The sequence below is a fragment of the Ictalurus punctatus genome, chromosome 9 (assembly GCF_001660625.3).
Source record: "Ictalurus punctatus breed USDA103 chromosome 9, Coco_2.0, whole genome shotgun sequence".
Lineage (NCBI taxonomy): Eukaryota > Metazoa > Chordata > Actinopteri > Siluriformes > Ictaluridae > Ictalurus > Ictalurus punctatus.
This window is the reverse complement of record NC_030424.2, coordinates 10,646,065-10,660,076: the sequence shown is the minus strand read 5'-3', so window position 1 is coordinate 10,660,076 and position 14,012 is coordinate 10,646,065. Positions and strand designations below refer to the sequence as shown.

Here is a 14,012-nt window from a genome sequence, read left to right as displayed (position 1 = left end):
CACAAATGAACTGGCCTTGCTCTTCCAATAGTCTCAGAGAGGACTGTATATGTAAACCTTGGTTCCGGTTTTCTTCTCCTTTAAAAGCATAGATAGTGAAGCCTATATACAGGTGCGTCTCAAAAAAATTTTATATTGTGGAAAAGTTCATTTTTTTGCTCCATGATTTAATTTCAAAAAGTGGAACTTTTTGTATAAAGTAACATTTTTCAGAAGGTCGACATTGCTGTATTATAAATTCTTTATTCTAATATTTTGAGATACTGGATTTTTGATTTCCGTGAGCTGTAAGAGTTAATCATCAAGATTAAAACAAACAAAGCTTGATATATTTCACTTTATGTATAATTAATCTAGAATATATAAAAGCTCCACTTTTTGAATTAAATTACCAGGGGAAAAAAATAGCTATTCCATGATATTCTAATTTTTTGAGATGCACCTGTATCCAATATTTATGAAAGCCTTGCCTGATTGGTGCTAATTTGCATACGCTGAGCTTTGCTAATCCCGCTGCAACAATCACACACATGAAACTCTAATTTGCAATGAATAGTATGTTGGGCTATGAACTAGAAAATGGATATGTAGCATAATGCTCATCACATAGCTTCCTTGGTACCACAGAAAAAGAAACTATTACATCCACACACCTCTAATTCATTCTTTAATTCCTTTCGTCACAATAAAAATAACAACTAACAAAGACTTCATTTGGATTATATTATGTACAGATGCAGACAAAATAATCAGTTCAAACTCCTTCACCTCAAATTGGCTCTTGTTCCAACCCCAGGAATGCAGAAAAAACACAGGCCTATTGCTCATTGACTTTTCTGAGGTACAGAAGTGACTATAAACGTATTAGCAGAAAATATTAGACAGATCAATTGCTTAAAGTTCATCATAATGTTCGTAATAATCGATCATAACCCCTCAGCAGGAGCATTAGTTGTTCAAAAAAGTGCACAAGATCCACTGCCTGGAAGATCAGCAAATGCACACCGTTCCTTAAAATCTGTAGATACGAGTCAAGAAATCTGACTGACAAAATGTTTCTTATTCCAGAGAATCATTCCTCATGCTCTTGTTGAGTGTGCGGTTATGGTACCTGAGGGGATTTGTTGAGTGTGTCTGTTGTTACGTGTGCACGTTTGCGCACCAGTCCATGTTGATGTGTAAGCCGTCGTCATGTACACGTTTCTCTCATTCACTGTGCATCGTTTGGTAACCTTCATATCTCTAGACGTGAAAACTCACAATTAACATTGCAGGCCTGAAATAGTCTTAACGAGATGTGCAGTAGACAAAGCCAACAATATTCTTGCATAAACATAAATAAATGTTTTCAAAAAGAAAGAAAACAAAAAACAAAACAAAAAGCATTCAAAATTTACATCACAGCATTATGCCTAATTCACCAACTGCATATAAATCATATTAGAACCACAGTGTGGGAACAGGGTTCAGATATGTGAGGAATAAACAATACATGGCACTCACAGTCTTCTTGCCTACACGTAGGTGGAGTGTTATTCACATCAAGTGTTAATCTATGTGCCATAACGTTAGGTGCAGATTCTTTATTTTTATTTATTTATTTTTTTAAACATATTCTGAAATAAACATGTACCCTGGAGTGCCAACCTCTTCACCATGCCAGACGTAATGACGGTTTAGATCAGCACCGTTAGACTTCATTGGAGGGGGAAAATGTATAGAATATAAAAAGGTGCGTTTCCTCTACTTAAGCCGACTTGAATCGCTGGGTGACCCGTCCAGCCGCAAAGACGATCCCAGCGGTGCCTGATTACACATGGACTGTTTCTGACAATACAGGAAATCCGGCTGAGTGTTGGTGAGAACCATGAAACAGTGGGGGAAAATAATAATAATAATAATAATAATAATAATAATAATAATAAAAATCACTCAAACGTCATAAGACACTCTTTTCAAATACACACAGCTTTTCACAGAGCTCCTTGAGTGCACTAACCAATTATTCTAATATAAAATGTATGGGGGGAAAAAGTAAGACATTATGCTCAATAAAATAAATAAAAATTAAAAAAAGAAGAAAGAACATGGATTTTTCCCATGATCATGAGGAAGACTCAATCCTATGATTCTTGATTAATTCATGGTCATGAAATGTACAATGTGTTACATGCCTGCGTTATCTGTTTTGTACCACAGCGCTGTTGAATTCTTGAATCAGAATTTATACGGATTCATTTTTCTTTACCAGTTGCTCTGACAGTAGTTTCTGGCTGGAACATAAATGACAGGTTGAGATTAATGCGCTAGTTCTCATATGACCGCTCATACATAGGGACCTGTACAGTGGACACTTCACATAATAATAGGATTTTTTTTTAAAACCGGGTTGTTATTTAACAAAGAAAATTGTATAGTCGTTGATGTAGGGAAGTTTTTGTTAAGAGGCGTTTAACATTTATAGAAGGAGTCTCGAGTAGGGATGGGTGATATCTTATCGTTTGCGATATACCGGTAGAAAGTCTTCCCGCGATAATAACGATAAAGCCTAGTTGATGCTGTATTTCTGTGTGCGACGGTCTGCGACCCGTTCGCAGCTCAGGTGCAGACCGAAGACGAGCATGGCGGAACGCGGACGTGAAGCTGAGGAGGAGTTTATCACTAAATGAGGAGCTCCCTCTACAATCTGGAACCGGTTTGGTTACAGAAAATCAGATGTCCAGCAAACGACCATAAAACGAGAAAAGTAATCCAGTTTTCCATTTGAAGATGATTATTTTTCTTACCCCACTGGCAGATCATTTTGCTTGTTTTAAGCAAAAACTCAATTGAGATTGTTCTTTTCTTTTCAGAAAACAAGATAACATCATTTTACTAGTAAATTAAATAAAAAAATTTTTAAAAAACAGCGGTGAATGGTACTATATTAATGTTGTCACAAACATCATTATCATAATAAATACCAGAAAATACCTTGATCTAGTTTTAAGTCCATATCGCCCATCCCTAGTCTTGAGTATCAGGAGTGAATTTGTTTCATGGATGGTCCATAACTATATCGGGATAAAAAGCGCAAAAGTGTCATTCATTAATAAATGAAAATTTGTAATCCTTGGCATATCGCTGTGGTATGAGAGGAATCACACACTATGGAATGTGCCGTTATAGGAAAATCATCCTAGACCAGCACACCACATCATCGTGTTTTATTCCCTACTTTGTTCCTTGTAATGTGATGGAGCTGACTTTGTTCTGATTTGATGATGCCAATGCCTGGGAAAATAATCAAAACAAATAGACCATACGTCATTGTTACCTTTTTTTTTTTTTTTTTTTTTTTTTTTTTTTTTTTTTAAACAGCAACCCGTAGCTCACATGAACTACAATCCTGTCACGTGTTTTCATTAGTGGTTGTTCTATGAGGTGGAAGGTTTTGCTGGGTCACAGTCTCAGCTTGTTCCTCAGTGTCACACCCTATCAGTGTGTGATTAGCTTAACGTTAGCTTCATCCTTTTCCGAATGCATAATAAAAGCCTGACTATACAGTATACAGCACCTGCATGGAAAGAGCAGTCCTACATTTCAAAGAAAAACGCCTGAGCAGGTATCGAGGCCCAAATACAAGACGGGGTAGAAGAGCCTGTAGAGAATATTTCCATCAAGACAAGTGAAATGTAAATCAGTAGAAATAAAACATTCAAATTGCAGTTTGAAAAGATCCACATTTGGAGGATTCTATAGTGGTGTGTTTTAAATATGGCTGTCAGGATCATCTTCCCCTGAGAGACTGGATTAAACACAGCGCAATACTAGTCACAACGTTGCTTCAGAATAGAAATTTTGTGCACCAGGGCTGTGGAAAGAAAGCGACACAAATATTCTCTCTCTCGCTTTTATGTCATGTTCACACATTTGCAGGGGGAAAAAAAAGAAGAAGAAAAATGGTAACATGATGGTGGTGAAAACAGAACATAGCTGTAAGCGCAAGGTCACCCAACCAATCAGAGTAGAGTTTAAAGCCACACGGTAAAGTAAAGGTAGCAGGAAGGCATTGTGCTTTCAGTACAACTGGAACATCTCACTTTTCTTTAAATGTGTGAACATGACATCTCACAGACCATACTGTATGTTTATGTTGCAACAAAAATCATACAATGGCTGTAAAGAACCTGAATAAAACAGAAGTATTCATATTAAGTACAGAGCTTGAGGTTGTAACCTAACCAAAGTGACACTGTAAAGCTAGAACAGGAATCTCTCCTAGACTGTCTGAAACTCCTGCAGTACAGAGAGTGGAGGAAGAGTTTCATATGGCTCTGATCACAGTCTCAGATTCAGGCTGCAGACCAACACGAGGGGAGCAGCAGCAGTCCGAGAGGTTTAAAAAATAAAATAAAATAAAATAAAATAAAATCGATCAATACTTGTCCATGAGTGCGAGTCTGGTGTTTGTCTGGCTGCACAGAGGCTTCCTCGGTTTCACTGGCTCAGACATTCAGAAGACTGAAGAGGTGGATTGAGACTCTGGGAATGTTTTTATTTTATTTCCAAGAGTAACTCATCTCTCCTTCCTCCTTCACTACAGCTCCTCTCTCTGCTGTGGAGAGAACAGAGAAGTACAGATATCATAAGCATAGCCCATAAATCAGATTAATATAAGGACACGTGGAAGTTAGGAAGAACGCAGACGCGGCTTTTCGCACGAAAAAGTGTTGAATATGTTTTTTACGCTCTTCTGGCGAAAAGATACAGAATCTTCAATGTTACAATTTGACTGGCTGTCCACACTTCAGTGTATTAGCACTTCTATGCAATGGTTTTTAGAAGTAAAAGAAAAAGTTCCACATAACGAACTATATACAGTCAGGTCCATAAGTATTCGGACAGTGACGGTTCTCGGAACTTTGCCTCTGTACACCACCAGACCACAACGGATCTGAAATGAAGTAATCAAGATGCGACTGAAGTGTAGACTTTCAGCTTAAACAAAAATACTGCATTAACCATGTAGGAATTACAGTCCCTCCATTTTCACAGGCTCAAACGTAATCGGACAACTGACTAATCAGCAGTTTCATGGCCATGTGTGGCCTGTTTCCTCGTTATTTTACGACAAATTAGGGAAATAAATGGTAGTGATTCCAAGCATAATCCAAGCAATCCCCAGCTGATTCTTTGGCTGATTCCAGGCATTGTAAATGGTCTGCACTTATATAGCACTTTTATCCAGTCTCATTCACCCATTCACACACACGCACCAATGGTAGCAGAGCTGCCATGGAAGGCGGTAACTTGCCATCAGGAGCAACTTGGGGTTCAGTGTCTTGCCCAAGGACACTTCGGCATGTGGCGTCACGTGGGCCAGGAATTGAACCGCCAACCCTATGATTAGTAGGGAACTGTTCATTGGAACTCTCAATATCCGACCAAAGAAATGTCAATGCATGTGAAGGAGGCCATCTTTAAACTGAAAAAAAAAACAAACAAAACAAACATATCAGAAAGAGACAGCAGAAAATTTAGGAGTGGCCAAATCAACAATCTGGTACATTCTTAAAAAGAAAGAATGCACTGGCGAGCTCAGCTACACCAAAAGACCTGGAAGACCACGGAATACAACTAAAGTGGATGATTGCAGAATTCTTTCCTTGGTGAAGAAAAACCCCTTCATAACTTCCAGCCAAGTCGAGAACAATCTGGAGGAGGTAGGCGTATCGTTGTCAAAGTCTACAATCAAGAGGTGCCTTCATGAATGTAAATATAGACGGTTTACATCAAGATGCAAACCACTGGTAACACTTAAGAACAGAAAGGCCAGATTATACTTGCTTAAAAAAAAAAAAACCCACACACACAAAAAAAACATTAGACTTGCTGAATGATGGGAAGAGAAGAATATGGAGAAGGAAAGGAAGGGCTCATGATCTAGGTCACACATCATCTGTCAAACATGTGAAGGTAGTGTTATGACATGGGAATATATGGCTGCCAATGGAACTGTCATTGGTGTTTATTGATGATGTGAATTCTGAAGAATACAGAGCTGCACTTTCTGCTCAGATTCATTCAAATGCTGCACAACTGATAGGACATCGCTTTACAGTACACATGGATAATGACCCATAACATGCCGCAAAAGCAACTCAAGAGCTTCTTAAGGCAAAGAAATTAAATGTTCTTAAATGTCCGATGACCTCTATTGAGTCGAGCATGCTTTTCTCTTACTGAAGACAAAAAAAAAAAAAAAAAAAAAGGAAGAAAGACTCATAAACAAGCAGCAGGACAGCTGCAGTAAAGTCCTTGCAAACCATCTCAAGGGTCGAAACTCAGCATTTGGTGATGTCCATGGGTTCCAGATTTCAGGTAGTCACTGACTGCAAAGGATTTGCATCCAAGTATTAAACATAATCCTAATATTTATGATCATGTTAGTTTGTCCAATGACTTCCGAGCCTGTGAAAATGGAGTGGCTCTTCAAAAAACGGCTGTAACTCCTAAACGGTTGATGGAATATTTGTATCAAACCCTTTGAGTTAAAGCTGAAAGTCTACACTTTGATGACATGTTGATCGCTAACTTTCAAATTCATTGTTGTGGTATACAGAGGGAAAATTACAAAAATTGTGCCACTGTGCAAATACTTATGGACCTGACTATATATAGTAACTAAACAAAAAATAAACAAAATAATAAAAAGGCAGCACATTTAAAAGTTCACAAGAGGTTTAAATGTTTGTTGGAAGCAGTGAGCAGTGAGTAAACAATATAACCACGTGTTGCCCACAGGCTACTGGTAAAGATCAGTCAAATTACCACTTTTACAGAAAGTACCACTTTCTTGGTCACATTTATTGACTAAATGTACCAGATGCCCTTGCAAATCCTACAATTCTGGCTTGTATTACTAGGAAAAAATGTTGAATAAGATCAAGGTTTCAAGTCTCTACCCACAGATTAATCTAGAAGGGTGACACTGACACCAAAATGTGTGGAGATTTTAAAAGGCTGGAGTTGTACTCGGACATTCTAGGTGCAAAAAACAAAACAAAACAAAAACAGAGTTCATCACCTTTCCCCCCCCCCAGTGATGCCCCAAAAAAAACAAAAAAAAACAGATATGCACATATATTCAGCTGGGACAAACTGTTATCCTTACCTTTCTATAGCCAAAGTCTCCCACATTTACACAGTTGATTCAGATCATTTCTTCTTCACAATAGCTCCTTAATCTCCAAAGCAGGATGAGAGACAGTACATCTGCAACTCCTCTCCTTAAAAGTTGTCCCAACTTCATTTTGGCACAGTCACAGTACACAAGATTAAGTACCCAGTTGACTTATTGAGGAGATCACGGTTGCATCCCTTGGCAATTCCAGTGACATGAAACACTAGCAGTTTATTTTGAAGCTCACGTCTTCTCTTCGCTGACTTGTACTCCTTAACAGGGCAAGGTCTCCTTTCAGTTTTTGTTGTTGTTGTTTTTTGTTAATGTTTTTGTCTTCAGTCTTGGAAAATGATTCCAGTAATAAATCTGCAATTAATCTCTGTCCATTACGGCGTTTATAATATACCATCATTTCCCCTCAAGGGAAAAAAAAAAATACAATAGAAAAGTTTCTTAAAATTAAAAAAACAAAAACACAAACAAACAAAAAAAACTACTCCTATTTGCTCTTAATGTATAAATAATAATAATAATAATAATAATAATAATAATAATAATAATATCCACAACTCATTAAAAGGAAGATAAAACTTTCACACATCATCTTCTGATACTATGACTTGTGCTTCCAATAAAAGGGAGAGGGGAAAAACAAACAAACAAACAAACAAACAAACAAACAAACAAACAAATAAACCCTTTAAAAAGAAGCAGCAGAATTTTTGCAGGGGGATGCGCTGTGTTTGAAAGGAACGGCATGTCTTTTAAACTGTTCTTTATCTGCCCTTTGGAGAGGTCTCGCCGCTGTTAGACAGGCGCTCTTCCAGCTCATCCTCCTCAAAGCCATGAAATGTAGAAGTGTCACTCTCAGAACTGGCACCAAACAGCTCCTCCGCTCCAGCATAAGGCTTCTCTTCTCTTGATTCATCATGTCCACCTGACAAAATATATCATAATGTTGCATTCAACTGCTTATATAACTCCGACTGTCCGATTTTCTTTTAATATGGTTTTCAACACATTTCAGCAATTAGCCTAGCTGCACAGTGGTGAAGACATCTTCAAGGAACATTAATGCAAGCAAACCAGCTGGGACATGTTCATCTGAATAAGATTTACACAAACCGATCAATACAAAAATGCTGAAAGAGAGCATAAAGGATAACAGAAAAACGACAAGATAACCAACACAATCTAATGGCATATACTACAGAATAGGATGTCGGAGTGGTTATTTTTCCAATTAGAACAGTAAATGTGACCACATCCTAAGGAATTCATCAAATTTTTGATGCAGGCCAAAATTTCTATATGAGTCATAAATATTTAACAATTATTGATTGAAGGACTTCTAATATAGACCCAAGGAACACAAGCCAGACTAACTAAACCATAAGAACTTGGAAACTTATTATTATTATTATTTTTAACTTGCAAGCTACAAGCTAGCGATCCTGTATCATACAACCACTACCACCCGAGGAGGGTGAAGGCACGTAACATGCTCCTCTAAAAACACAAGAAGCCATCCAACCACATCTTTCTAAACTGCTGCTCATGCTACATCACACGGTAGCATAACAGACTCAGAAGAAAGTGCTATCTGCCCTATACCACATACAGAAACTCACACATGCCTACGATTGGCTAAGTGTTGCTGTGATTGGCAGGGGAAAGAGAGCATGCCACCCCTCCCACCCAGAGAACATGGCCGAATTTGATCTTTTGAGATCAGGGAGATGCTTAGCTGACAGGATTAGCATGGTTATTAGGAGGTGTAAACAAGTATTAAGAAATAAATGACACGTGAGATTTTGTCCTCACTGCAGAACCAAAAGTGCACGATGGAGCCAGAACTTCTCCAACTCGCCCTATAAGCCTAACCTTTACCAGCTTTTACAGACACTCTTATCCAGCCTACAACACACCAAGTTGTCTCCATCCCTGGACTTTTGGTACTGCAGTGAAGGTGGGTGTGGCTGCAGGTTTTCATTCCACCAAAGCACGAGCCATACAAAGAGCCAAGATCAACTCTTTAAATGGGTAGAATCAGGCATGGCTCCTGTTTGGTTGGAATGAAAAGATCTAAAGTAACCTTTTTTCACCAAAAGACCCATTTTTCAGTTTTGGTTAATGCTTTTTTCAAGAGACATTGCAAAAATTTGTACTTCACTATTATAAGTAACATGGTTTTTCAATAACAGGAACTTTAGATCCATAGACAACTGAAAAACACACAAATATGCAACAACAAATAGGTAACATGTTGCAATATGGAATTAATTTTGCAGGCCTTTCACTTCGAGGTTGAGTTTCCACCTGAACAGTACAAAACCATGTGTGTGCATGTAGACTCATCCAGCTCAAGAGGAACAAAAAATTGCCAAAGTTGTATCCGTGCTCTTTTCCCTCTCTATCTCAGGTGCCATCATGGCAGTGCGGTGGTGCACTGTTCGGGTTGACAGTGTCAGGTCCTTTTTTTTCCTGAATGATTTTCTCCTTGTTTGGGAAATCCACAAACAGTTCAGTTGCCACTCTCAACATGCATGACGTCAAATATCCTGCGTCGGTAAAAAGGTCTTACAATCTCCAATGAGCCAGTAAAGCGTGCAGCTGCTGCTGTCCGGCTTACAGTTCACGTTGGAGCTCCGTACACACCTTCCTTCAGCTTTCGTCCACAGATTACTTTTCTGCAAATGCTGCATGGTGGGTTTTGAAATGTCTAACAGGTGATTTTTGTAAACGAGGCAATATAAACGGGGTGGCAATGGCTCAGTTGGTAGAGCAGGTTGTCCATTAATCGTAGGGTTGGCAGTTCGATTCCTGGCCCGCATAACTCCACATGCCGAAGTGTCCTTGGGCAAGACACTGAACCCTTGGGTAAGACACTGAAGTTGCTCCCGATGGCAAGTTAGCGTCTTGCATGGCAGCTCTGCTACCATTGGTGTGCTAGTGTGTGTGTGAATGGGTGAATGAGACACAGTGTAAAGCGCTTTGGATAAAAGCGCTATACAAGTGCACCATTTACCATTTACCAATATGTTCTGTGCAAATCAGACACTGCAGAGCACCAGAGCTTTCGATAAAAGCACATGTTTCAGTCCAATCACTTTGAAATTTTCGATGCTCCTCTGAATTCTTTCTTTTCACCATTTCCACAAACTAGCTTGGTAGCTCCTTGAATCTGAGCACGAGACATTACCATAGAAACACAAGTGGTTTGTGGCTGATTGGTGACATGACACTCGCGAGGAAAATAATCTACAAATGGCACAGATTTCAAACGACCAGGACTGGCCGTCCCAGCAAATTCAACCCAAGAGCAGACAGTCTGATGCAAAATGAAGTCTCCAAGAACCCCAAAATTTAGTCATAGGATCTGCTAGAAGGTCTTGCAACTGTTGGTGTGAAAGTGCATGCTTCTACAATCAGGAAGAGATGGGACCTGCATGGGAGGTGTGCCAAGAAAAAGCCTTTGCAAGACTACAGTTTGCCAATGAGCGTATAGGCAAAGACCATGTCTTTTGGAATAATGTGCTCTGGACAGACGAATCAAAGATAGATTTGTTTCACCACAGTAACAGCAGACATGTTTGGCGCTGACCAAAGACAGCTTTTCAGGAGAAGCACCTCATACCAACTGTGAAGCATGGTGGTGAAAATGTTATTGTTTGGGGTTGCTTCCTCAGGGACTGGACAGCTGGCATTCGTTGATTCAACTATGAATTCTGCATCATATCAAAGAGTGCTTGAAGATAATGTGAGGCCATCTATCTGAAAGTTGAAGTTGAACCGAAAGTGGACCTTTCAACAGGATAATGATCCTAAGCACACCAGCAAATCCCCCAAGGAATGGCTCAAAAAGAAGAAATGGAGGGTTATGGAATGGCCTAGTCAAAGCCAGGATTTGAATCCCATTGTATGGGCGGTACATGCAAGAAAACCCTCAAACATCTTTCAACTGAAAGCATATTGCATGGAAGAGTGGTCAAAAATTCCAGCAAGCCTGGTGGACAATTATGCAAAACACCTACAGGAAGTTATTTCTGCTAAAGGGGGCAATACTAGCTTCTGAGGCCAAGAGTGTACTTACTTTTTCCAGAGAAGAATCTCACATCTATTCAAATTGAAAAAGCAAATTTTCTTTGTGGCTTTGAGCAAGTATTTCTGCTTTATTAATAGGTACTGTGTCAAAGGTGCTCAAATGTTTGCTTGTCCAAATATGACCAAAAAAATACCAACAACTTCCACATGGGGTGTACTTATATATATATATATATATATATATATATATATATATATATATATATATATATATATATATATATATATATATATATATATATATATATATATATATATATATATATATATATATACACACACACACACACACACACACACACACACACACACACACACACACACACACACACAGTATCTCACAAAAGTGAGTACACCCCTCACATTTTTGTAAATATTTGATTATATCTTTTAATGTGACAACACTGAAGAAATGACACTTTGCTCCAATGTAAAGTAGTGAGTGTACAGCTTGTATAACAGTGTAAATTTGCTATCCCCTCAAAATAACTCAACGCAGCCATTAATGTCTAAACCATTGGCAACAAAAGTGAATACACCCCTAAGTCAAAATGTCCAAACTGGGCCCAAAGTGTCAATATTTTGTGTGGCCACCATTATTTTCCCACACTGCCTTAACCCTCTTGGGCATGGAGTTCACCAGAGCTTCACAGGTTGCCACTGGAGTCCTCTTCCACTCCTCCATGACGACATCACGGAGCTGGTAGATGTTAGAGACCTTGTGCTCCTCCACCTTCCGTTTGAGGATGCCCCACAGATCCTCAATAGGGTTTAGGTCTGGAGACATGCTTGGCCAGTCCATCACCTTCACCCTCAGCTTCTTTAGCAAGGCAGTGCTCGTCTTGGAGGTGTGTTTGGGGTCGTTATCATGTTGGAATACATGCTGGGATCATGTATTCTGTATGCTCTGCTTCAGTATGTCACAGTACAACAGTGCTATGTTGGCATTCATGGTTCCTTCAATGAACTGTAGCTCTCCAGTGCCGGCAGCACTCATGCAGCCAAAGACCATGACACTCCCACCACCATGCTTAACTGTAGGCAAGACACACTTGCCTTTGTACTCCTCACCTGGTTGCCACCACACACACTTGACACCATCTGAACCAAATGAGTTTATCTTGGTCTCATCAGACCACAGGACATGGTTCCAGTAATCCATGTCCTTAGTCTGCCTGTCTTCGGCAAACTGTTTGCGGGCTTTCTTGTGCATCATCTGTAAAAGAGGCTTCCTTCTGGGACGACAGCCGTGCAGACCAATTTGATGCAGTGTGCAGCGTATGGTCTGAGCACTGACAGGCTGACCCCCACCCCTTCAACCTCTGCAGCAATGCTGGCAGCACTCATACGTCTATTTCCCAAATACAACCTCTGGATATGACGCTGAGCATGTGCACTCAACTTCTTTGGTCGCCCATGGCGAGGCCTGTTCTGAGTGTTCTGTTAAACCGCTGTATGGTCTTGGCCACCGTGCTGCAGCTCAGTGTCAGGGTCTTGGCAATCATCTTATAGCCTAGGCCATCTTTATGTAGAGCAACAATTCTTTTTTTCAGATCCTCAGAGAGTTCTTTGCCATGAGGTGCCATGTTGAACTTCCAGTGACCAGTATGAGGGAGTGTGAGAGCGATGACACCAAATTTAACACACCTGCTCCCCATTCACACCTGAGACCTTGTAACACTACCAAGTCCCATGACACCAGGGAGGGAAAATGGCTAATTGGGCCCAATTTGGACATTTTCACTTAGGGGTGTACTCACTTTTGTTGCCAGCGGTTTAGACATTAATGCCTGTGTGTTGAGTTATTTTGAAGGGACAGCAAATTTACACAGTTACACAAGCTGTACACTCACTACTTTACATTGTAGCAAAGTGTCATTTCTTCAGTGTTGTCACATGAAAAAATATAATCAAATATTTACAAAAATGTGAGGGGTGTACGCACTTTTGTGAGATACTGTATATGAGACCACCTGCCTAATATTGTGTAGGTTTCTCCCGTGCCGCCAAAATAGCTCTGACCCATCGAGGCATGGACTAGACAAAACCTCTGAAGATGTGCCGTGATATCTGGCACCACAACGTTAGCAGCAGATCCTTTAAATCCTATAAGTTGCAAGGTGGGGCCTCCATGGATCAAACTTATTGTCTAGCACATTCCACTGATGCATAATCAGAGATCAAGAGATCTGGGGAATTTGGGGGGCCAAGTCAACAGCTTGACCTATTTGTCATGTTCTTCAAACTATTCCTGAATGAATTTTACAGTGTGGCAGGCTGCATTATCTTGCCATTGGGGAATACCATTGCCATGAAGCGATGTACTTAGTCTGCAACAGTTTTAGGTAGGTGGTCCATGTCAAAGCAACATCCACATATATGCCAGGACCCAAGGTTTCCCAGCAGAGCATCACACTGCCTCCACTGCCTTGCCTTCTACCCACAGTGCATCCTGGTGCCATCTCCTCCCCAAGGAAGTGTCACACACGCACCAGGCCGTTTGCATGATGTAAAAGAAAACGTGATTCATCAGACCAGGCCGCCTTCTTTCACTGCTCCATGGTCCCATTCTGATACTCACGTGCCCATTGAAGATACTTTCAGCGGTGGACACTGACCAGTCTGCAGCTACACAGCCCAATATGCAGTACGCTGTGTGTTCCGACACCTATCTATCATACCCAGCATGAACTTTTTCAGCAATTTGTGCTACAGTGGCTATTCTGTGAGCCTTGGGGGCCCA

General features: G+C 40.1%; 1 protein-coding gene across 5 annotated transcripts in view; it reads right to left on the bottom strand.

The window, feature by feature from the left end:
• Positions 1-650: 650 nt before the first annotated feature.
• Positions 651-14,012, bottom strand: part of LOC108269630 (zinc finger protein DPF3) — a 37,066-nt gene continuing 23,704 nt past the window's right edge. For 3 of the 5 annotated variants that reach the window (XM_047157581.2, XM_017475599.3, XM_047157583.2), the window contains 2 exons: positions 7,157-8,102; positions 651-4,597 (listed from right to left, as the gene is read on the bottom strand). In XM_047157581.2, the coding sequence (XP_047013537.1) occupies positions 7,942-8,102 (161 nt within the window). In that variant the 3' untranslated portion in view covers positions 651-4,597; positions 7,157-7,941. Of the gene's footprint in view, positions 4,598-5,258; positions 5,468-7,156; positions 8,103-14,012 lie in introns of all 5 variants that reach the window. The other 2 variants (XM_047157582.2, XM_017475600.3) reach the window with 2 other exon arrangements.